The sequence below is a fragment of the Chiloscyllium punctatum genome, chromosome 5, assembly GCF_047496795.1.
Source record: "Chiloscyllium punctatum isolate Juve2018m chromosome 5, sChiPun1.3, whole genome shotgun sequence".
In the NCBI taxonomy this organism is placed as follows: domain Eukaryota; kingdom Metazoa; phylum Chordata; class Chondrichthyes; order Orectolobiformes; family Hemiscylliidae; genus Chiloscyllium; species Chiloscyllium punctatum.
Window position 1 is genome coordinate 9,312,544 of NC_092743.1, and position 21,580 is coordinate 9,334,123.

General features: G+C 47.2%; 1 protein-coding gene and 1 long non-coding RNA gene across 4 annotated transcripts in view; one reads left to right on the plus strand and one right to left on the minus strand.

Annotated features, from left to right (window-relative positions):
- Positions 1-21,580, minus strand: part of LOC140476870 (uncharacterized) — a 25,699-nt gene continuing 4,119 nt past the window's right edge. Inside the window, exons 1-3 of one of the 3 annotated variants that reach the window (XR_011960618.1) lie at positions 14,105-14,371; positions 13,735-13,844; positions 1-322 (exon numbers count right to left, since the gene is read on the minus strand). This is a non-coding gene — a long non-coding RNA (uncharacterized lncRNA). Of the gene's footprint in view, positions 326-13,734; positions 13,845-14,104; positions 14,372-21,580 lie in introns of those variants that run through there. The other 2 variants (XR_011960617.1, XR_011960619.1) reach the window with 2 other exon arrangements.
- Positions 14,480-21,580, plus strand: part of rnf125 (ring finger protein 125, E3 ubiquitin protein ligase) — a 19,151-nt gene continuing 12,050 nt past the window's right edge. Inside the window, exons 1-2 of the mRNA XM_072569740.1 lie at positions 14,480-14,806; positions 20,456-20,609. Of these exons, the coding sequence (XP_072425841.1) occupies positions 14,721-14,806; positions 20,456-20,609 (240 nt within the window). The 5' untranslated portion in view covers positions 14,480-14,720. The remainder of the gene's footprint in view (positions 14,807-20,455; positions 20,610-21,580) is intronic.

The following is a 21,580-nucleotide window of genomic DNA, read 5'->3' on the forward strand; positions in this document are numbered from 1 at the left end:
GTAAAGGACAAGAGATACGCAGATAAAAATCTGCATTGCAAAAGGTCTTTACAATGATGATAGCTTTAAAGACAGTATAACATGATACTTGTTCACTTCAGCATGATACAAAGTTATGGTTGCTGATTGAGAATTTATTGTTGTTCAGTGCTGGGGTAACGCTGAGTAGCCATGGATTTTCCGAGCAAGGCCGGGTTTCTTGGATGACAGCTGCGAAAGCAAGACTGCGCAAAGTTTGAGATTCTCACAAGGATGTAGCTGATCTGTACGAGGAAATGCAGCTCATCATAACGTGCAGTCCGACAGAATCCTTGAACATGTTCTGCTGGAATGGAACAGTATCTTTTAAAATTCTTTCACAGGATGAGGGTGTTGTTGCTGGCTATGCCAGCATTTATTGGCCTTTGCTAACTGGCCTTGAGAAGATGGTGTGAGCTGCCTACAGGTAGTCCTGGGTTACAACAGGCTCTGTTCTTGAGTACGTTCCTCAGTTGATTTGCACACAAGTTAAAACACACGACACACCAGTATAAAATATCCATTCATAAGTATGAGCGAGCGCAAAAATGTCAGGTCCTCAAAACTAATACAGGATCTCATTCATAAGTACAAGTGTTTGTAAATGGGATATTCAGATGTCAGGCCTCCTGTAATGTATTTATGTCCACAGGGCTCCTGGGGAGGAGGTTCCAGGATTTTGACCCAGCCACACTGGTGGAACAGTGATCTATTTTCCAAGTCAGAGTATCTTTTTTTAATTCATTCACAGGATGTGTGTGTTGCTAGCCAGGCCAGCATTTATTGTCCATGCCTAATTGGCCAAAGGGTATTTGAGAGTCAACCTTATTGTTGTGGGTCTGGAGTCACATGTGGGCCAGACCAGGTAAGGATGGTAGATTTAGTCATAGAGATGTACAGCATGGAAACAGACCCTTTGGTCCAACTCGTCCATGCCGACCAGCTATCCCAACCCAATCTACTCCCGCCTGTCAGCACCTGGCCCATATCCCTCCAAACCCTTCCTATTCATATATCTATCCAGATGCCACTTCCTCTGGCAGGTCATTTCATACATGTACCACCCTCTGCCTGAAAAAGATGCCCCTTAAGTCTCTTTTATATCTTTGCCCTCTCACCCTAAACCTATGCACTCTAGTTCTGGACTCCCCCAGGGAAAAGACTTTGTCTACTTACCCTATCCATGCCCCTCATGATTTTATAAACCTCTATAAGGTCACCCCTCCAATGCTCCAGGGAAAACAGCCCCAGCCTATTCAACCTATCCCTATTGCTCGAATTCCCCAAACCTGGCAACATCCTTGTAAATCTTTTCTGAACCATTTCAAGTCCAATAGGAAGGAGACCAGAATTGCACGCAATATTCCAAAAGTGGCCTAACCAATGTCCTGTACAGCCGCAACATGACCTCCCAACTCCTGTACTCAATACTCTGACCTGTAAAGGAAAGCATACTAAACACCTTCTTCACTATCCTATCTACCTGTGACTCCACTTTCAAGGAGCTATGAACTTGCAGTCCAAGGTCTCTTTGTTTAGCAACACTCCCCAGGACCTTACCATTAAGTGTATAAGTCCTACCCTGATTTGACTTTCCAAAATGCAGCACCTCGCATTTGTCTAAATTAAACTCCATCTGGCACTTCTCAGCCCATTGGCCCATCTGGTCCAGATCCCATTGTAATTTGAGGTAACCTTCTTCGCTGTCCACTACACCTCCAATTTTGGTGTCATCTGCAAACTTACTAACTATATCTCCTATGTTCATATCCAAATCATTTATATAAATGACTTCTTCCCCGAAGGACATTAGTGAGCCAGATGAATTTCCCAAAATCAACAAAGGTTTCATGGTCATCAGCAGATTCCTAATTCCAGATATTTTTTATGAATACAAATTTCTGCCATAGTGAGATTCTAACCCAGAAAATTAGGTGAAATTCTGGATTAAAATTCTAATGAAAATACCACAAAACCATCGCTTGCCTTATCCCTTCTAAATGGAAATGGTCATGAGTTTGGAAGGTGCTGTCTAAGAATCTTTGGTGAATTTGTGCAAAGTATCTTGTTGCTACTGCTGCTGCTACTGGGAGGAGTGGATATATTGTCAATGTAGTGTCAATCAAGCGGGCTGCTTTGTCCTGGATAGTGTTGAGCTTCTTGAGTGTTGCTGGAGCTGCCCCCATCCAGGCAAGTGGGGAGTATTCCATCACACTCCTGACTTGTGTGTTGTAGATGATGGACAGGCTTTGGGGAATCAGGAGGTGCTTGTGAATTCCTAGTCTTTGAATAGTGCTGAACATCCTCACACCTGAGCTTATGATGGAGGGAAGATCATTGATGAAGCAGCTAAAGATGGTTTGTCCTGGGACAGTACTTGAGGTACTGCAGCAATGTCCTGGAGTGAGATGACTGACCCCCAATGAACACAACCATCTTCCTACTTACCAGGAATAAATCCAACCAACAGAGTTTTCCTGATTCCGTTTAATTCCAGTTTTACTGGAGCTTCTTGATGCCACACTCGGTCGAATGCCCAAGCAAAATCAGAGTCAATGGGAATTAAGGGCACACTCTCTGATGGTTGGAGTCATACCTGGCACATAGGAAGATGGTTGTGGTTGTTGGAGATCAGTCACCTCAGCTCCAGGACATCTCTGCAGGAGTTCCTCAGGATAGTTTCCTTGACTCAACCATTTTCAGCTGCTTCATTAATGACCTCCCCTTCAGCGTAAGGTCAGAAGTGGAATGTTTCCATATGGTTGCCCAATGTTCAAATTATTTGTCATTCATCAGACATGGAGGCAGTACATGTTCAAATGCAGCAAGATCTGAACAATATCCAGGCTTGGACTGACAAGTAGCAAGTAACATTTGCACCACACAAATGCCAGACAATGGCATCGCCAATAAGAGACGATTCAACCAACACCCCTTGATATTCAATACTGTTACCATTATCGAATCTCCCACTTCCTGGGGGTGATCATTGACCAGAAACTCAACTGGACTCACCATATAAACACAGTGTCTACAAGATTGGAGGTTAGGAATACTGTGGCGAGAAACTCGCCTCCTGACTCCCCAAAGCCCATCCACTATCTGCAAGGCACAAAACAGGAGCGTGATGGAATACTCTCCACTTGCCCTTGATGGGTGCAGCTCCAACAACAGTCAAAAAGCTTGACAACATTCAGGGCAAAACAGACCGTTTGGTTGGCACCACATCCACAAACATCCATTCTGGCCACCACCAATGCTCAGAAGCAGTAGTGTGCACGATCTACAAGATGCAATATGGAAATTCACCAAAGATCCTCAGACAGCACCTTCCAAACTCACAACCACTTCCATCTACAAGGTCGAGGGCAGCAGATACATGGGAACACCACCCCCTGCAGGTTCCCCTCCAATTCACTCGCCATTGTGCCTTGGACATATATCACTGTTTACTTCAGTGTCACTGGGTCAAAATCCTGGAATTCCTTCCCCGGGGTAATGTGGGTCTACCTACAGCACATGGACTGTGGTGGTTTAAGAAGACACTGTGCTGTAGTGGCAGTGGATACAGAATCTTTAAATATTTTAAAGGAGGAGACGAACAGATTCCCATTTGGCTAATGCGACGAAGGATTATTGGGGGATATGCAGTAACGTAGAGTTGAGGTTAAAAGCAGATCAGCCATGTTCCTATTGAATGGTGGAGCAGGCCCAAAGGGCTGAATGGCCTGCACTTGTCCCTTGTTCTTATGTTTGTATATTTCCAAGTCAGGACAGTGAGTGAGGCTCAGATAGGAACTTGCTCCCACGTGAGATCAGTTCACTTTCCATACTGTGACAGCCATGTGTGTCTCCCTGGAATTCACTTTGGGCAGTATGAGAATCTAAGCCTGTTAGCGTTGATACAAAAACAACAACCTACATTTATCTAGTGCCTTTCACTATAATGAACCATCCCAAGGCGCCTGACAGGAGTGTTATTAAACAAAGTTTGTCACTCAGTCAGATGAGGAGATTATTAAGGGAGAAAGTGAGGACTGCAGATGCTGGAGATCAGAGCTGAAAAATGTGTTGCTGGAAAAGCGCAGCAGATCAGGCAGCATCCAAGGAGCAGGAGAATCGACGTTTCGGGCATAAGCCCTTCTTCAGAATTCCTGAAGAAGGGCTTATGCCCGAAACGTCGATTCTCCTGCTCCTTTGATGCTGCCTAACCTGCTGCGCTTTTCTAGCAACACATTTTTCAGCTGAGGAGATTATTAAGTCAGGTGAAAAGAAACGTGGGCCAGAGAGATTTTAAGAAATGTCTTAAAAGGAAACGGGAAGGCTGGGAGGAAGATCCGGAGATTGGGCCTGAAGGGATAGCTGCCAATGGCCAAAAGGTTGAAAAACAATGTGGTCACCGTGCCACGGGAAGCATGTTCACAATGTTCTGTGAACATTGAAATCACTCCAGGTGACATTTAGATTCAAATCTGAAAGCTATATGTTTCAGGAATTTCCCCATCGGCCTGACTGACATCTGTGCTTTGGCATTGGCGCTGTCTCGTGAATGCATGGATGGATTTGGCAAGTTACCTTCCCTTCCAACAATGTTATCTCCCTGGGTTTGTTTCAGACTGGTGTAATTAGGGACTTGGAATGCTGACTCATATCTGCTGACAGGTCCCACAGGTAACACAGCCTGCAGTTTGCCAGCACCACACTTTGTACTTTTGTTATATGACACTTGCTTTTGATGTTGACCCTCTCAGGCATTCAGGGCCGGACAGCATCACAGGCCTATACCTGTACACTACCAATATCCACAAAATTAATTAGAGAAGAAAAAAAGCGCAGATGCTGGAATCTGATGTAAACAAGCACGAGGCTGGAAGAACACGGCAAGCCAGGCAGCATCAGGAGGTGGAGAAGTAGACGCTTTGGGTATAATCTAAAATAGGAGGGGTGTGGAGTTGCAATCTTGAAGCTCTGCAGTCCACATGCTGTAGGTACACCTTTTAGAGAGGGGCGTTCAGGATTTGAACCTAGCAACACTGAAGGAAGTTGGGCAGAATTTGCTCTCAAACATAACAGTGAGGTAAATGATTGTTATTTAAGCACCAACTTTACAACAGGTTTAGACCAGAGTCAGATGTGTGACATAACACAGAAATCCTAATGTTGTCATGTGAGGAAAATGGCATCTCTGTAATTGCCTCACCTTTGTCCCATGATCCTACTCCACTAGCTACCTGACAAAGGAGCGGTGCTCCGAAGGCTCGTGCTTCCAAAAAAAAATGGGGTTGTGTGATTTTTAACTTTGTCCACCTCTATTCAACATCGACACCTCCACATCATGGTCACATTTGGAATGCACTGAAAGTGTGAAGGTCCTGTATTTGTGTTAGGGTCCAACTAAATTCATCACTGAAAGTTTAATCACGTCAGTGTGGGGCCAAGTTTGGCCACTCAAATGGGGGTGGGTTCTTAATATTTGAAAATTGGAATCATAGAGTCATACAACATGCAAACAGGCCCTTCAGCCCAACCAGGGGCCCATGCCAACCAGGCTTCCTCAGCTGAACTCGCTCTATTTGCCAGCACTTGGCCCATGTCCCTCTCAACCCTTCCTATTCATGCACCTGCCCAGATGTGTTTTAAATGCTGTAATTGTATCCATTTCTATCACTTCCTCTGGCAACTCATTCCATACAAGCACCACCTTCTGCATGAAAATGTTGCCCCTTCGGTCCCTTTTAAATCTTTTCCCTCTCACCTTATGCCAATGCCCTCTAGTTCTGGACTTCCCTATCATGGGGAAAACACCTTGGCTATTCACCCTATCCACTGCCCCCCCCCTCCACCCACCCAAATGATTTCAGAAATCCCGGTAAGGACACCTTTCAGTCTTTGATGCTCCAGTTCCAAATAAACACTCAACCCCAATTGTACTGCCGACCCATCCTCCATTTCCACTTTGGATAGAGGTGGAGCGGGGAAATGTCAAGCAACAAGCTCCCATTTGACAGATTGGTTATTGAATTATTATAATGAAGCTGTGTGACTCGATAAACCCGTTTTCCAGGTTTAACCTTGGTGGCTGCAGGTGACAGGGAAGGCTGCGTGGAATTGTTAATTGTTTTTCCAGCACTGCTTATGCTGAGCCAGAAAGGAGCGAGGGTGCTTTCCTTCCCAGTCCACCTCCTTGTCACCCCTGAGATCGACAGCCCCCTCCCCAACCACAACTGTGAACAAACTACTCCACCCCCTTCCAGAATTAGCACTCCCTTCACCGTCTGATCAAGAACTGGGCCAACCCCCAGGAATACTCCCACTACCCCAACATTCAGCTTTTCACTGTGGTTTGTCCCTCCCTTGAGGAAGCCAAACTTTTCCTGATGTGGATGTACCAGTGTTGGACTGGGGTGGGCAAAGTTCAAAATCACACGACGCCAGGTTATAGTCCAACAGGTTTATTTGAAAGCACTAGCTCCTTCATCAGGTATATAATGGGGCAGGCTCTGTGCAGTGAGGGTCTGTGTCCTATGATCCTGCCCCACTATGATCCTTCCAAATAAACCTGTTGGACTATAACGTGGTGTTGTGTGATTTTTAACTTTTTCTGGGCAGAGGACGTGCAGTTTAACAAAACAAAAGTGGGACTCTGAGGAGAGGACAGAAAATCCCCAGGTCATCACGAAACTCCTGAATTTTCTGGGACAAGACTCATTTCACAAAACCTGCCTCAGTGACGGTCAAAGTCTCCTTGCCTGTGTCTCTCTATAAGTGTGTCATGGATTTATCTTGAGCCCCAGTGATGAAGGTTTGCTGTTCAGTAGCCCTAGCTTGTCCTGAAGCTTAGCACTCCTACTATGGATCATATGGGCTTTGTCATCAAGAATTAGTTGGTGACTCCCCATTCCTTGACCCTGAATCCAGGATGTCTGCTGGGTCTAACACAGGAAGGTTGCTTTGAGTGGACCACAGATATTGAAGGTGAGCAGTAGGATGCCTGAACACTCCTACAAAAGCAAAACACTGTAGATGTTGGAGATTGGAAATAAAGATCAGAAAGTGCTGGAGAAACTCAACAGGTCTGTGGAGGGAGAAACAAAGTGAAACTTTTCAGTCCAGTATGACTTTTTCAGAACTGGCCAACATACCATTAGCCTTGCTGATAGATTGCTACACTTGTTTATTAGCCTTAAGGGACTAATTTATAAGGACACCCAGGTCACTTTGGACATCAATACCTTTTTATTTAATTTCAAAAATATGTGTAATTCATAAAAGTATCTTTATATACATAGTCACAATGCAGCTCGGTCTATACAGTCGCATATCAAGGAAACAAATAAACATTGGAGTTTGACTCTATCCAAACAAAAGACATCTCTTACTTGACTAGGACTATAATTACATACATTTGAGGTAGCGGGATGGTCCAGTAGTTAAGCAGACCCCCATTTAACTTTGGCAGAAGGACCTCAGACAGTGGTCTTTCCCCACTGTGTCTGGTGGCAGCTGCCCCAGGCTTTAGCACATCCCTCAGCACGTAGTCCTGGACCTTGGAATGTGCCAATCTGCAACACTCGGTCAGGGTCAACTCCGTGCCCTGGGAAGACCAACAAATTTTGAGCAGACCGAAGAGCATCTTTCACTGAGTTGATGGTTCTCCAAGTGCAGTTGATGTTTGTCTTGGTGTGTGTCCTGGGGAATAGAGTGTAGAGCACACAGTCCCGCCTCACAGAGCTGCTTGGATGAACCTCAACATAAACCACTGAATGTTTATAAAATCATGAGGGGCATGGATAGGGCAAATAGACAAGGTCTTTTCCCTGGGTTGGGAGAGTCCAGAACTAGAGGGCATAAGTTTAGGGTGAGGGGGAAAAGATTTAAAAGGGATCTAAGGTGCAACTTTTTCATGCAGAGGGTGGTGTGTGGATGGAGTGAGCTGCCAGAGGAAGTGGTGGAGGCTGGTACAATTACAGCATTTAAAAGGCATCTGGATGGGTATATGAATCAGAAAGGTTTAGAGGAATATGGGTCAAATGCTAGCAAATGGGACTAGATTAATTTAGGATATCTGGTTGGCATGGACAAGTTGGACTGAAAGGTCTGTTTCAGTGTTATATAGGTCTATGACTCTATCCCTCTGCAGACTTCCTTTGCAAAGGTACATTCCAGCAGGAGATGTGTGATAGTCCCTACACCCCCCCCCCCCCCCCCCCCCCCCCCCCGCCACCCCGCAACCACTTCAAGGGCAGCATGCAGTGTCACAGATGGGGGACAAGGTGTGCATGAAGGATCTCACAGCCAGTGCCCTTCGCACCGCCAACCAAGTGGTGTCTTGGTGCTTGCTGGAAAGTTCTGGTGATAAGGCATTCTGCCAAACAACTTTGACAGTCTGCTCAGGTGACAGGATCCACTCTCTCCTTTGGTGACCACTTGCTTTGGTCATCAACTTTTTTTTTTATTTCAAAAATATACTTTATTCATAAATGATTTGATGGTCTGTACATTGGATCATGCCATACATATGTCCATATTTACAAACACAGATTCGACTTTATCCTTGTCCTTTACAATCCTGTGCATTTTTCAATCTTGTATATATACATATATTTGGCTGAGGCATCAGCAGAGCCCAAAATAAACGTCTGTATGGGCCCCCTGTTCTTCTTTCGGCAGGCCGATCTTACACGGTGGTCTTTCCCCACCGCGCCTTGGCGGCAGCTGCCCCAAGCTTCAGCGCGTCCCTCAACACGTAGTCTTGGACCTTGGAATGTGCCAGTCTGCAACACTCGGTCGGGGTCAACTCCTTCAGCTGGAAGATCAACTGGTTTCGGACCGCCCAGAGAGCGTCCTTCACCGAGTTGATGATCCTCCAGGCGCAGTTAATGTTCGTCTCGGTGTGAGTCCCGGGGAACAGGCCGTAGAGCACGGAGTCCCGCGTCACGGCGCTGCTCGGGACGAACCTCGACAAGCACCACTGCATTCCTCTCCAGACTTCCTCTGCATAGGCACATTCCAGAAGGAGGTGTGTGACAGTCTCGTCCCCCCCGCAGCCACTTCGAGGGCAGCGTGCGGTGCGGCAGAGAGTCCGGGCGTGCATAAAGGATCTCACAGGCAGAGCCCTTCTCACCACCAGCCAAGCCACGTCTTGGTGCTTGTTGGAAAGTTCTGGCGATGAGGCATTCTGCCAAATGGCTTTGACAGTCTGCTCAGGGAACCGCTCGACAGGATCCGCCCTCTCCTTTTCCCGAAGGGTCTCAAGGACGCTACGTGCTGACCACTTCCTGATGGACTTGTGGTCAAAGGTGTTTTTCCTCATAAATTTCTCCACGAAGGACAGGTGATACGGAACGGTCCAACTACTCGGAGCGTTCCGCGGCAGCGAGGCCAGGCCCATCCTTCGCAACACCGGGGACAGGTAGAACCTCAGTACGTAGTGACACTTGGTGTTTGCGTACCGGGGATCCACGCACAGCTTGATGCAGCCACACACAAAGGTGGCCATCAGGGTGAGGGTGGCATTGGGCGTGCTTTTTCCCCCATTGCACCGGTCTTTGTACATAGAGTCTCTTCGGACCCGGTCCATCTTTGATCTCCAAATGAATTGGAAGATGGCCCGGGTGACTGCGGCGGCACAGGTCCTGGGGATAGGCCAGACCTGTGCCACATATAGCAGTACTGAGAGTACCTCACACCTGATGACCAGGTTTTTTCCCGCGATGGAGAGCGACCGTTGCCCCCATCTGCCTAGTTTCTGTCTCATCTTCTTGATCCGCTCCTCCCAGGTCTTGGTGCACGCCCCAGCCCCCCCGAACCAAATACCCAGCACCTTCAGGTGGTCAGTCCTGACGGTGAAGGGGATAGAGGATTGGTCGGCCCAGTTCCCGAAGAGCATGGCCTCGCTCTTGCCTCGGTTTACCTTGGCCCCCGAGGCCCGTTCGAACTGGTCACAGATGCACACGAGTCTGTGCACGGACAGCGGATCCGAGCAGAAAACAGCGACGTCATCCATGTACAGGGAGGCCTTAACCTGCAGGCCCCCGCTGCCAGGAATAGTCACCCCTCTCAGGCTCGCATCCTTCCTGATGGATTCGGCAAATGGCTCTATGCAACACACAAACAAGGCGGGTGAGAGGGGGCATCCCTGCCTGACTCCAGATCTTACAGGGAAGCTATCTGATTCCCACCCATTGATTGAGACTGCACTGACAATGTTGGTGTAGAGCAGTCTGATCCAATTTCCGATTCCCTCCCCAAAGCCCATTTTGGAGAGGACATCCCTCATATATGTATGCGATATCCTGTCAAAGGCTTTCTCCTGGTCCAGGCTGATGAGGCAGGTGTCCACCCCCCTGTCCTGCACGTAGGCGATCGTATCCCTGAGGAGTGCGAGACTCTCAGAGATCTTCCTGCCCGGTACAGCACAGGTTTGGTCCAGGTGGATCACCGATCCCAGAGCAGACCTGACCCGGTTGGCGATGACCTTTGACAAGATTTTGTAGTCTGCATTTAACAGTGAGATCGGTCTCCAATTTCTAATTTCCTCCCTCTCCCCCTTCCGCTTGTAGATGAGGGTGATGATGCCTTTCCTCATGGATTCACTCATGGTACCTGCCCGAAGCATACTGACATACACCTCCAGCAGGTCCTGGCCGATCAAGTCCCAAAGAGCGGAATAAACCTCGACCGGTAAGCCGTCGCTTCCGGGAGTTTTATTCTTTTCGAAGGACTCGAGGGCCTTGGTCAGTTCATCCAGAGATAGCGGCTGGTCCAGCCTCTCTCGTGTTCCGACATCTAGGACCTCCGTGATAGAGGACAGGAACGACTGGGAGGCCGCGCTGTCGGTCGGCTTCGAGTCATACAGGCTGGCGTAGAAGGATTTGCTGATCCTCATGACGTCAGCCTGAGATGACGTTACCGAGCCATCTTCTTTCTTCAGGCTGCTGAGCACGGAGCTCTCTTTGTGCACCTTCTGGAAGAAGAAACGTGAGCACGTCTCGTCCTGCTCCACCGAGCGGACCCTGGACCGGAAGATTATCCTGGAGGCCTCCGAGGCAAAGAGCGAGGCTTGCTGGCCCTTCACCTCCTTGAGGTCCTCCATGACATCGACCCCCATCGTCTGCAGCAGGAGCAGGTTCTGCATACTTTCCTGGAGCTGGGACAGTTTTCCCCGCCTCTCTCTCGCCTCCTGGACACCTTTGAGGATAAAGAACCTCTTGATGTTCCCTTTTACCGTTTCCCACCAGTCCGCTGGAGACTCAAAGAGGGGCTTCACGGTTCTCCAACCTGCGTAATCCCTCTTGAGCTCTTCGATGTTTCCCGGGGTCAACAGCTTAGTGTTCAGTTTCCACGTTCCCTTGCCCGCCCGCTGTTCGTCCTGTAGGTGACAGTCGGCCAGCAGGAGGCAGTGGTCAGAGAAGAACACCGGCTTGACGTCGGTGGATCTGACCGAGAGCGTTCGGGACACAAACAGGTAATCTATCCTTGAGCGGATAGACCCGTCTGCCCGTGACCATGTGTATCTACGCTGCGCTCCATCTGCAGGGGCGCTGAAGACGTCGTGCAGCTTGGCGTCTTTGACCGTTTCCATCAGGGCCCTGGACGTAGCGTCCGGTTTACTGTCCCCCCCGCCGGATCGTCCATCTGCATCAATGATGCAGTTGAAGTCTCCGGCCAGAATGACCGGCCTGGACGTAGCCAGCAGCAGTGGAAGCTGTTGCAGGACGGCCAACCGTTCACTCTTACCCACTGGGGCGTACACGTTGATTAGTCTCACGGGAGCGTTTCTGTATTTGACGTCCACGACGAGGAGGCGCCCACCCACCACCTCCTTAACCTCGGAGATGGTGAAGTTGCCTCCCCGCAACAGGATACCCAGGCCGGAGGCGCGGCTATCGTTGCCCCCCGACCACACTGACGGCCCGTGGGCCCACAAGCTCGACCATCTCCTGTAACTGCTGAGGTGCGGTATCCCACACTCCTGCAGAAACAGGATATCGGCTTTGACGTTGGCCAGGAAGGCCAGCGTTGAAACACATCGCGTAGCCGCTTTAATGCTACGCACATTTATGCTGGCAATTTTAAACCCCATTTCAACAGTTTACGGGGTTACCAGTGTCCATTTTCTTCTGGTCTTGCTCCAGTGGGGTAGCTGCGTGCATCCCCGTGGTGACAGCAAACTGCTGGACCTTCCCGGGGCTGAGGTAGTTGTCCGGCTCCACGCTGGAGTCATTTCCCCGCTCTGGTGTCATCGTGTCAGACCCAGGGTCCGCATCGCCCCGTTCTCCATCTGACAGCAGGGCTGTCACTGGGGCGCTGCTCCCAGTTCCCTGGAGCTGTGGGCCGGTGGGTACCCCTTGGTTCTCACCGGGTAGGGGGAGGCCTTCACCCATCCCCTCAGAGGGATCGTCTTTTCCTTCTTGGGCGGTGCTGCCCTCCTTTCTCCCCACGGCGCTCTGCCTCTTCCTCCGGAGGCGACCCTTCTTGCGCCCGTCCTCACCCTCGGAGGAGCTGCCTGTATCCTCCTCTTGGAGGTGTCTCTTCCCCCTTCGCTTGGTGGCTTTGGGGCCCTCGAGAGGTTTCCTTTTCCTGTTTTTAACGATAATCCACTGCTCTGCCTCCTTTGAACCCTCCTCTTCCATTTCCTCCGTCTGTCTTGTAGGAGCTTGGGTCGGCTGCTCCATCTCCCCGCTGTCTGCCGCCTGCTCCTCTACAACCTTCCCTTCCTTCTGGGTGCCTCCAGGCACCGTTCCTTTGCTGATTCGCGGTACCTCGTTGGACTTTGTCGGTCCGCGGCTCGTGTTGCCACCTCCGGCCATCTGTGCGTAGGTGGCGGCTCCTCGTCTTGGGCAGGCCTTGTACATGTGGCCCGCCTCCCCGCACAGGTTGCAGCTCTTCTCCTCCCGACAGTCCTTAGTCAAATGACCCTCCTGTTTGCAGTTCCTGCAGATGGTCGCTTTGCAATCCACCGCCACGTGTCCCGACTTCCCGCAGGTTCGGCACACTTTGGGCTGCCCTGCATATGTCAGGTAGCCTCTGCTCCCTCCGATTGCGAAGCTCGAGGGTGGGTGGAGGATGTTCCCACTGTCATCGGCCCTCAGAGTTACCCTGACCTGCCTCTTACTGGTCCAGATCCCAAAGGGGTCGATCACATCGGTGGCTTCTCCCTCAACTTGGACGTACCTTCCCAGGAAGGTCAGGACATCAGCCGCTGGAACGTAGGGGTTGTACATATGGATTGTAACAACCCGATTCCTCTGTGCAGGAAGCACACACAATGGGGTCGCCGACAAGATGGAAAACAGCGGTTCCCCTTCCTTCTCCTTGAAGACCTTCAGGAGCTGTTCGCACTGCTTCATGCTTCTGAAGGTCACATCGAAGTAGCCTGCCCCAGGGAAATCCTGCAGGCAGTACACGTCTGCGGCTGCAAGGCCGCAACACTCCAGCAGAACTTTCTTCACAAACACCGTCCGATCCACCGGTGTGTGCTCCTCCACCTTCTTCACAGTCACCCTGACTGTGTTCCGAATGCCCTGGCCCGGGCGGCGAGTGGCTGCTGAGGCCATAGCTCAGAGGTTGGCTGGTCCCTGAATTGGCGTTAGGCCGAAGCCAGCATGAAGATCCACCAAGAGCAGGTCATCAACACTTTCCAATCTCCCATGGCTCAGAAAGTTCTCTATACCTGCTTGTCTCACCAAAGTGCTTAACCTCACACTTACCCACCTTATACTCCATCCGCCATGTTGCTGCAAACTCTCTCGGCCTGTCTGAATCCCCATGAAATCCTGTTGCATCCTCCTCTCAACCCAGTTCCCTACCTCGTTTGGCGTCATCTGCAAATTTGGAAACATTGCATCAGGTCTCCATGTCCAAATCATTAATGTAGATTGTAAACAACCAGGGCCACAAACACAGACCTTAAAGACTCATTTCTCCTTCCTCTCTGCGTTCTCACCATGAACCAACCCCAACAAACCTGAGGAGACATAACAATCTCCAAACCTTAACTCTGGTTCTCTCTCTCTTCACAAATATTGCCAGTTTCTCCAGCAATCTGTTTTTGTTTCAGATTTCCAGCACCCCAATAATTTACCTTTTTACATATTCATCTCTCTGGCACTGAACTGTGGAGTCTAATTCCTTCGCGTTGTCATTATTTTTTAATCATCCAATTACCGAACAAAGCAAAAACTTTTAAAATTAATGCTGTTTAAATTCACTTTCACATTTTCCATTCAATCTGCCCTTTTGTCTCTGATTAGGGCCACAGTTTGCTGTTTATTTTTTTCTCTCTCTCTTAAAAAGGCATCAATTTGAGGTGAAGATTTTTCACAATGAGACTCATTCTCACGACCCCTTTGGAAAGGTTCTGGTCGAAAACAGAGCATAAGAGACTGAGTGTGAGAGGGAGCAGCCAATCCCACCCTGCAGTGTACACAGCTGTTCGCATGACCGAAAGTGAAAGTGTTTCTTTTAGCTCTGACTTTCCGGAAAAAGGCAGCAGTTCCGAGGGGAATTCAGCGGTGTTGGGAATTCCCAGCTGATTCGGTGAACTGGAGCCGTCACTGAGCGCCTGCAGTTTCACTCTGTCAGTTTCCACGCTCCCTCTGGGACTCCAGCGTCTCCTGAAGGCGCTCAGTTGGTAACCATCGCTGGGGGCTGATTCTGATGGGAAGAGCCCACAGCACACCTCAGAAACCCTAGGGCAGATGGATTCGAAAGAAGCTGCGGATTTTGACTGCCCCATCTGCATGCAAACACTGCACAGACCAATCAGGACTCAGTGCCAACACGTGTAAGTTACATTGGAGCATTAAGGAAGCTTCTGAGAATGTTATTCTTTCCATTTCTGTAAAACTGGGTGTTCTCTACAACATTTAAAAGGCACCTGGATGGGTTTAGAGGGATATAGGCCAAGTGCTGGCAAATGGGACTAGATTGGGTTGGGATATCCGGTCGGCATGGACAAGTTGGACCGAAGGGTCTGTTTCTGTGCTGTACATCTCTATGAAAGGTTTAAGTTGATGTTGGTCAAGCAGTAAAAGAGGAGACGTTATAAGGTGCTCAAATAGCAGCTGCTCAAGTAAGAGCTGGAAATCTGAAATAGAAACAGAAAGCAACTCAACAAACCTGCCAGTGTCTGTGGAACAAGGAACAGATAATGTTTTGAGTTCCATGACCCTTCTTCATTTATTATTAACTCTGTTTTTCTCTCTCCACCAGTGCTGCCAAATCTGCTGAGTTTCACCAGCATTCTCTGTTGTGTGGTATAGGAGACTAGGTCTCAGCTACATTTCTGAATGCCATATTGGAGGAGGCACAGGAACGTATTAGAGAGAGAGTGAGAGAGAGGTATACAGCAATGGTTCCAGGAATGAGAAACTTCAGCTCTGAGGGTAGACTGGAGAAGTTTTGTTGGAGAGGAGAAGGCAGAGGGGACATCTTGTCTGGACAAAGTGGATGAGGAGCAACTGTTCCTGCTTGTAAAATGATCAAGGAACAAAGTGCACAAGTTTAAAAAGAAGCAAATGCGATGTGGGAGAAAATCTTTTTTGCCCAGTGGGTAGTCAGGGTTCAGAATGCACTGCCTGGAAATCTGGGTGGAGGCAGGTTCAAACGAGGCATTCAAGATGGGCATTGGATGGTTATTTAAGTAGAAGCAAAGTGCAGGGTTACGGGGACAAGGCAGGAGAATAGAATTGAATTGAATTAATTGTCTTGTGTACCGAGGCACAGTGAAAAGCTTTGTCTTGCGAGCAATACAGGCAGATCACAGAGTTAAGTAGTATTACTAAGTAAATAAATAGCATAGATAAGTAAATATCACTATTTTAATGCCACCATTTTAAAAGAATCAGTGCCCGCACAGTGGGCTGAATGGCCTCCTTCGCACTGTAACAATTCTGTTAACATTAAAAGCAGAGAGGGAGGTAAAAAGGCTGTTCATTGGTGTTTGTAACAACGAGAGGCGATCTGATTTAACCAGAGGAGGTCGAGCCCCTGGAGGGAGTGTGACTGAGCACCTTAATGATCGACTTTTAGCTTTATTTCTTTATTTTTCTACTTAATATGAAGAACGCTGTAATGTTTAACTTTTAACTTTGTTATTTCTTTCTTGCTCTTATGATTCTGTGGTGTGGAGGTGCCGGTGTTGGACTGGGGTAGGCAAGGTCAGAAGTCAGATGACACCAGGTTATAGTCCAACAGATGTATTTGAAATCACAAGCTTCTGGAGCACTGCTCCTTTGCCTTCACTCTATCTGATGAAAGAGCAGCGCTCCGAAAGCTTGTGATTTCAAATAAACCCATTGGACTACAATCTGGTATAGTGTGACTTCTGATTTATGATTCTGTACCTAGGAACCCGTACCTAAGATGGTCCCTTGTGTGGCGACATTATACACTTTCCATTGTACTCCCATACTTGACAATAAAATCCAAATCTTAAAATATCTGAACAAAGATCTTGAAGGGACTTGGCAGGGTGGGTGTGAAAGGACATCTCCCCCTTGTGGCAGAGACTAGATTACTGAGACTCGAACTAAAGGGGGACGAAACTCCAATTCCTTTCCAGAGAGTGTGATGGAGGTAGGCACATTGAATATTTTTAAGGCTGAGATAAACAGTTTCTTGATTGACAAAGGAGTCAAAGGCCCTTGGGAGGTGGGCAGGAAGGAACATGGAATCAAAGCCGCAATTAGACCAGGCATAATCTTATAAAACTTAGGAAGGAGGCCCTTCCTTCCAGTTCATTGTTGGAATGTTCCTCAACCAGATGTCTATGAACCAGATGTAAGGTGGTCCAACAAAGGAGCACCCGTAACTTGAGGGAGAACTCTCTTTAGCAGTGAGTGGTGAAGGTTTGGAATGCAATGCCTGAGAGTGTGGGGGAGGCAGACTCAGTCATAACTTTAGAAAGAGAACAGTATTCTGACATGAGACAACTTGCTGAACAACAATGACTGCAGATGCTGGAAACCAGATTCTGGATTGGTGGTGCTGGAAAAGCACAGCAGTTCAGGCAGCATCCGAGGAGCAGGAAAATCGACGTTTCAAGCAAAAGCCCTTCATGAGGAATACCAATGAAGGGCTTTTGCCTGAAACGTCGGTTTTACTGCTCCTTGGACGCTGTCTGAACTGCTGTGCTTTTCCAGCACCACTAATCCAGATTGCCGAACAACAAGGGAGAGTGCAGTTAGAGCATATTGAGTTACAGTTGTAGAGGACCCAACATGGATAGGATGGACAGAATAGCCATATGGCACGTTGTAATCATTCTATGATTCTTTGATTTTTGTTCTGTGGTTGTGAGTAAAGTTGGAGCTGTACTATCGGATCACAATCAGCTTCCCAAAAAAAACTCACAATTTGCTTTAAGACTTGATAAAGTTGAATAGACTGTTTCTGAAGTTTGATAAATGAGTTGTACCTATGTGAACTTGGCTAATAGCATATAACTTAAAGGGGGGGAGGGGGGAAACGCTTATATGTGCCTAAAAATCCATCTTTAGAATTAACTAGGAGCAAAGCAGGGGATAAAGTAATCCACATTGAGGTTAATCTGTATAAATTCACAGCTGTTATAGAACGCTTCAGCATAGAAGGAGACCATTCAATCTGTCAATCTTGGCTCTGAACTAGTTCCCTACTCTCCACTCTTTTCCCCATAGCACTTTCTAAGTTTGAGGTTTTGTTTATACTAAGATGAATTCAGTGTTTATACTGACAGGGACAGATGGTAACACAGTGGTGAAATCTCTGGACTGATAAGCTGCAGAGCGGTGTTCCAATCTCAACAAGTATCTAACAGGAAAATCTGCAACATAGTTTCAATACTATTTCTAATCGATCCTCAATTGTTGTTAAAAAAAAACTCTCTAGTTCCTTTCAGGGAAGGAAGTCCTTATGTGGTCTGGCCCACATGTGACTCCAAACCCACAGCAGTGTGGTGGCTCTTAACTGGAAATGGTGTCAGCAAGCCAGTCAGTTCAAAGGCAAATGGGAGTGGGTATCAAATGCTGGCCTTAACATAAAATATCACAAAGCTGCTGGGATGGGTATTTTACCTCATGCTCACTAGCTTGCCTGCAGCAGGTAGGGGTGACCAACACATGATCCTTGTAGAGACAAAGTTCCGTCATCAGATTGAGAATACTTTGCATGTACTGTGTGACACTATCACCATGCTAAATGCCTTTGACTGCGAACAGACTGGGCATTCTTGAGTTTTTTGTGGGATCAGGAGAAACTGCAGAATTGCCCTCAAACACAAACTATTACCTCATGGTCCAGTAAAGGTTAAAGAAGATAGCTTACCACCACCTTCTCAAGGGCAACTAGGGTTGGTCAAAGCAACCCAGTTTAGCAGCAGGACCACTCTCCTGGGTAAGGGGCAACAGCAGGTTTCCACCAATTGACCTGGGACATTTGGCAGTTCCAATAAATACGCATACTGCATTCTGTACCAGCTCTTCCTTGCTCAGAGTCTTTCATACCAAGCCATATAAGGGGATGTCCAACAAGAACAACTGGGCTGAATGGCCTCTTTCTGTGCCAGAATTTGTATCTCCATGTTTTGATGATTCTATGGGGACACTGGTGACCAAATGACTCTTCAAACAGATCTGAATGGAAGGGAGGAGGGAGCATTGGAGAGGTTTAGGGAAGTATTCCCAGAGCTTAGAGCGTTGGTAGCTGAAGGTAGGACGCCCTGGTGAATGTCTGGCAATGTGCAGGAGGCTAAAGCTGGAGAAATACAGAGATCTCCGAGTTATTACCATTCCAAAGGTTTCAGAGATAGATGGGTGAGTGCATTGCAGAATTTAAAATGAACATGAGAGCTTTGGAATTAAGGAATTGCCAAACTGGGTGCTGGTATAGGTCAGATAGCACAGGGTAATGTACAAAACAAAATATCATGCTTATTGTTTGCCATGAGATTACTTGAAGAAAATACCTGAGAGGCTATTTCATTCTGGGAGTTGCCTTGAAACATACATAGAAGCTAGGAACAGGAGGAGGCCATTTGGCCCTTCAAGCCTGCTCTGCCATTCAATATGATGATGGCTGGTCATCCAACTTAGTAGCCTAAATTCTTTGTCATATGAAGTCTCCACCTGGTGAACGGGCAAATAAACCTGTTGGACTATAACCTGGTCTTGTGGGACTTTTTGATTTTGTCCACCCCCAGTCCAAAGCCAGCACCTCCACATCTCTGGGCAAAGGCATTTCTCCTCACTTCAGTCCGAAAAGATTTATCCCTTATCCTTAAACTCTGACCCCTGGCTCTAGGGTGTCATTAATGCTGAAATGTCCCTTTGCAATCAATAGACTTTGGTTTGGACTCTGCATAATGTACTCACACTTGGCTTTAGTCCTATCTATATATATGACATGACAAATACATGAACATACAAACAAGGAGTGGGGGTAGGTCAATCAGCCCTCATTTCTGCTCTCTATCATTCATGAATAGCAAAGCTGAACTGATTGTTCCACATTCCCGTTCATTTATGGTAACCTCTCACCTCTTCCTTCTCAATAGTCTATCCACCCCTGTCTTAAAAAAAATCAAATGAACTTGCTTCCACCAATTTTCAAGGAAATATTTCACCAACCCTTGGGAGGGAAATATTTTGGCTTGTTTCTGTTTTCAACAGGTAACCCATTATTTTGGAACAGTGACCTCCTGGTTTTAGATTCTCCCACAAGAGGAAATATTCTCTCCATTATCTACCATGATCTTATCTGTTTCAATCAAGTCACCTCTTACACTTCAAAACTCCAGCAAATATTATCTCACAGTGCCATGTATAACTGCAGCATTATCTCCTTACTTTTGCCTCCTAGAAGTCTACAGACAGTATAGGCATCAGTCTCCCTTTATCCATAACACGTCACTTTTTTTGAAGAACTTCAGTAGGATGGTTACATACAAAATTGCAGGCATTAGTTCCCTAATATCTATGCCCTAAATATTCATCAAGTTTTTGTCCAGTTCTGGGTGTCACCCTTTAGGATGGACCATTGAATCATTGAATTCCCTCCAGTGTAGAAGAGGCTATGTGGCCCATTGAGTCTGCACCAACCCTCCAAAAAGCATCCTGTCCAGAGTCTCACTAGTATGACTCTTCTTCAGCACAGACAAGAGTTTATATCTTCGTGACTGTCTTTTACTTATTGTACTCAATTTTGGTCTCTCCGAAAGTGGAAACATTCCAAAGCATCATACTGGACTTGAAAACTGAACTTTGATTCTCTTTGCACAGATGCTGCCAGACCTGCTGAGTGTCTCTAGCATTTTCTGTTTGTCTTTGGCATTTTCTCTCTGTCTACTCTATCAAGCACCTTCCTAAGTGCAAAGGCTGTTCCCCCCACCCCACCAAGTCATCTTTTTCTTTGTATTGGATAGGAGCCCCAGTTCACTGTTTTCGTTTCCTTTCAGCTTTTGCCAGGAATGCCACATCCAAAACTTTGCCATGAACGATGGAAAATGTCCTTTGTGCCGGAATCCCACTTCTGGCATGGAGCCACCAGCAACGGACATTGAGACCTGGATGAGAACGATGAAAGCAAATTGCACAGGTTGTGATGTTGAGGTTAGTTCACGAAAAGCAGCCTCTTGATACTTTGGCTCCATGTGATCCAGAGTCTGCACAATCTCATCTCAACATATGGAGTCTGAACAGACTCAACAGGATTTCTCCTGTTTCATCTGAGACACTGGAATACAGGCAAAGTCTAACCAAACCTTGTCTCAGTTGTACACTCTCATGGCATCTCACATTTGGTAACACACCTTGAGAAGGCACAAGTTCAGGAATCAGACATCTGGAACAATATCAGGGTTGTAATAGCAGGGGATTTTAACTTTCCAAACATAGACAGGGATTGCCATTGTGTTAGGGGCTTGGATGAGGAGTAATTTGTCAAATGTGTTCAAGAAAATCTTACTTACTGATATGTAGATGCACTTACCAGAGAAGGAGCAAAACCTGACCTTGTCTTTGGAAATAAAGCAGGGAAAATGACTGCAGTGTTACTGGGGGAGCACTTTGGGACCAGTGATAATTTTTAAATAGTTATGGAAAAGAATAGGCCTTGTATAAAAGTTAAAGATCTTAATTGGAGTAAGGTAAACTTTGATGGCATGAGGCAGGAACTTCAAGAGTTGATTAGAGTACACTGCTCGCAGGTAAAGGGACAACTGGCAAGTAGGAGACTTTCAAAAGTGAGATAACATGAATCCAGAGGTGCTATATTCCTGTTAGACTGAAGGGTAAGGCTGGTAGGAGTAAAGAGCAAAGGTCAAATAACGATTTGAGGCTCTGGTCAAAAATAAGAATGAGTTGTATATTAGGTATGTACAACTGTGATAAAGTGAATCTCTTGAAAGGTATAATGGGTGTGGGGACATTCTTAAGAGGGAAATTAGGAAGACAAGAAGGGAAAAGGGGAGAGCCTTAACAGATAAGATTAAAGATAATACAAAGAGATTCTACAAATACACAAGGGGCAAAAGAGCAACAGGGGAGAGAATAACGATCAATGCGGTCATCAATGTGTGGAA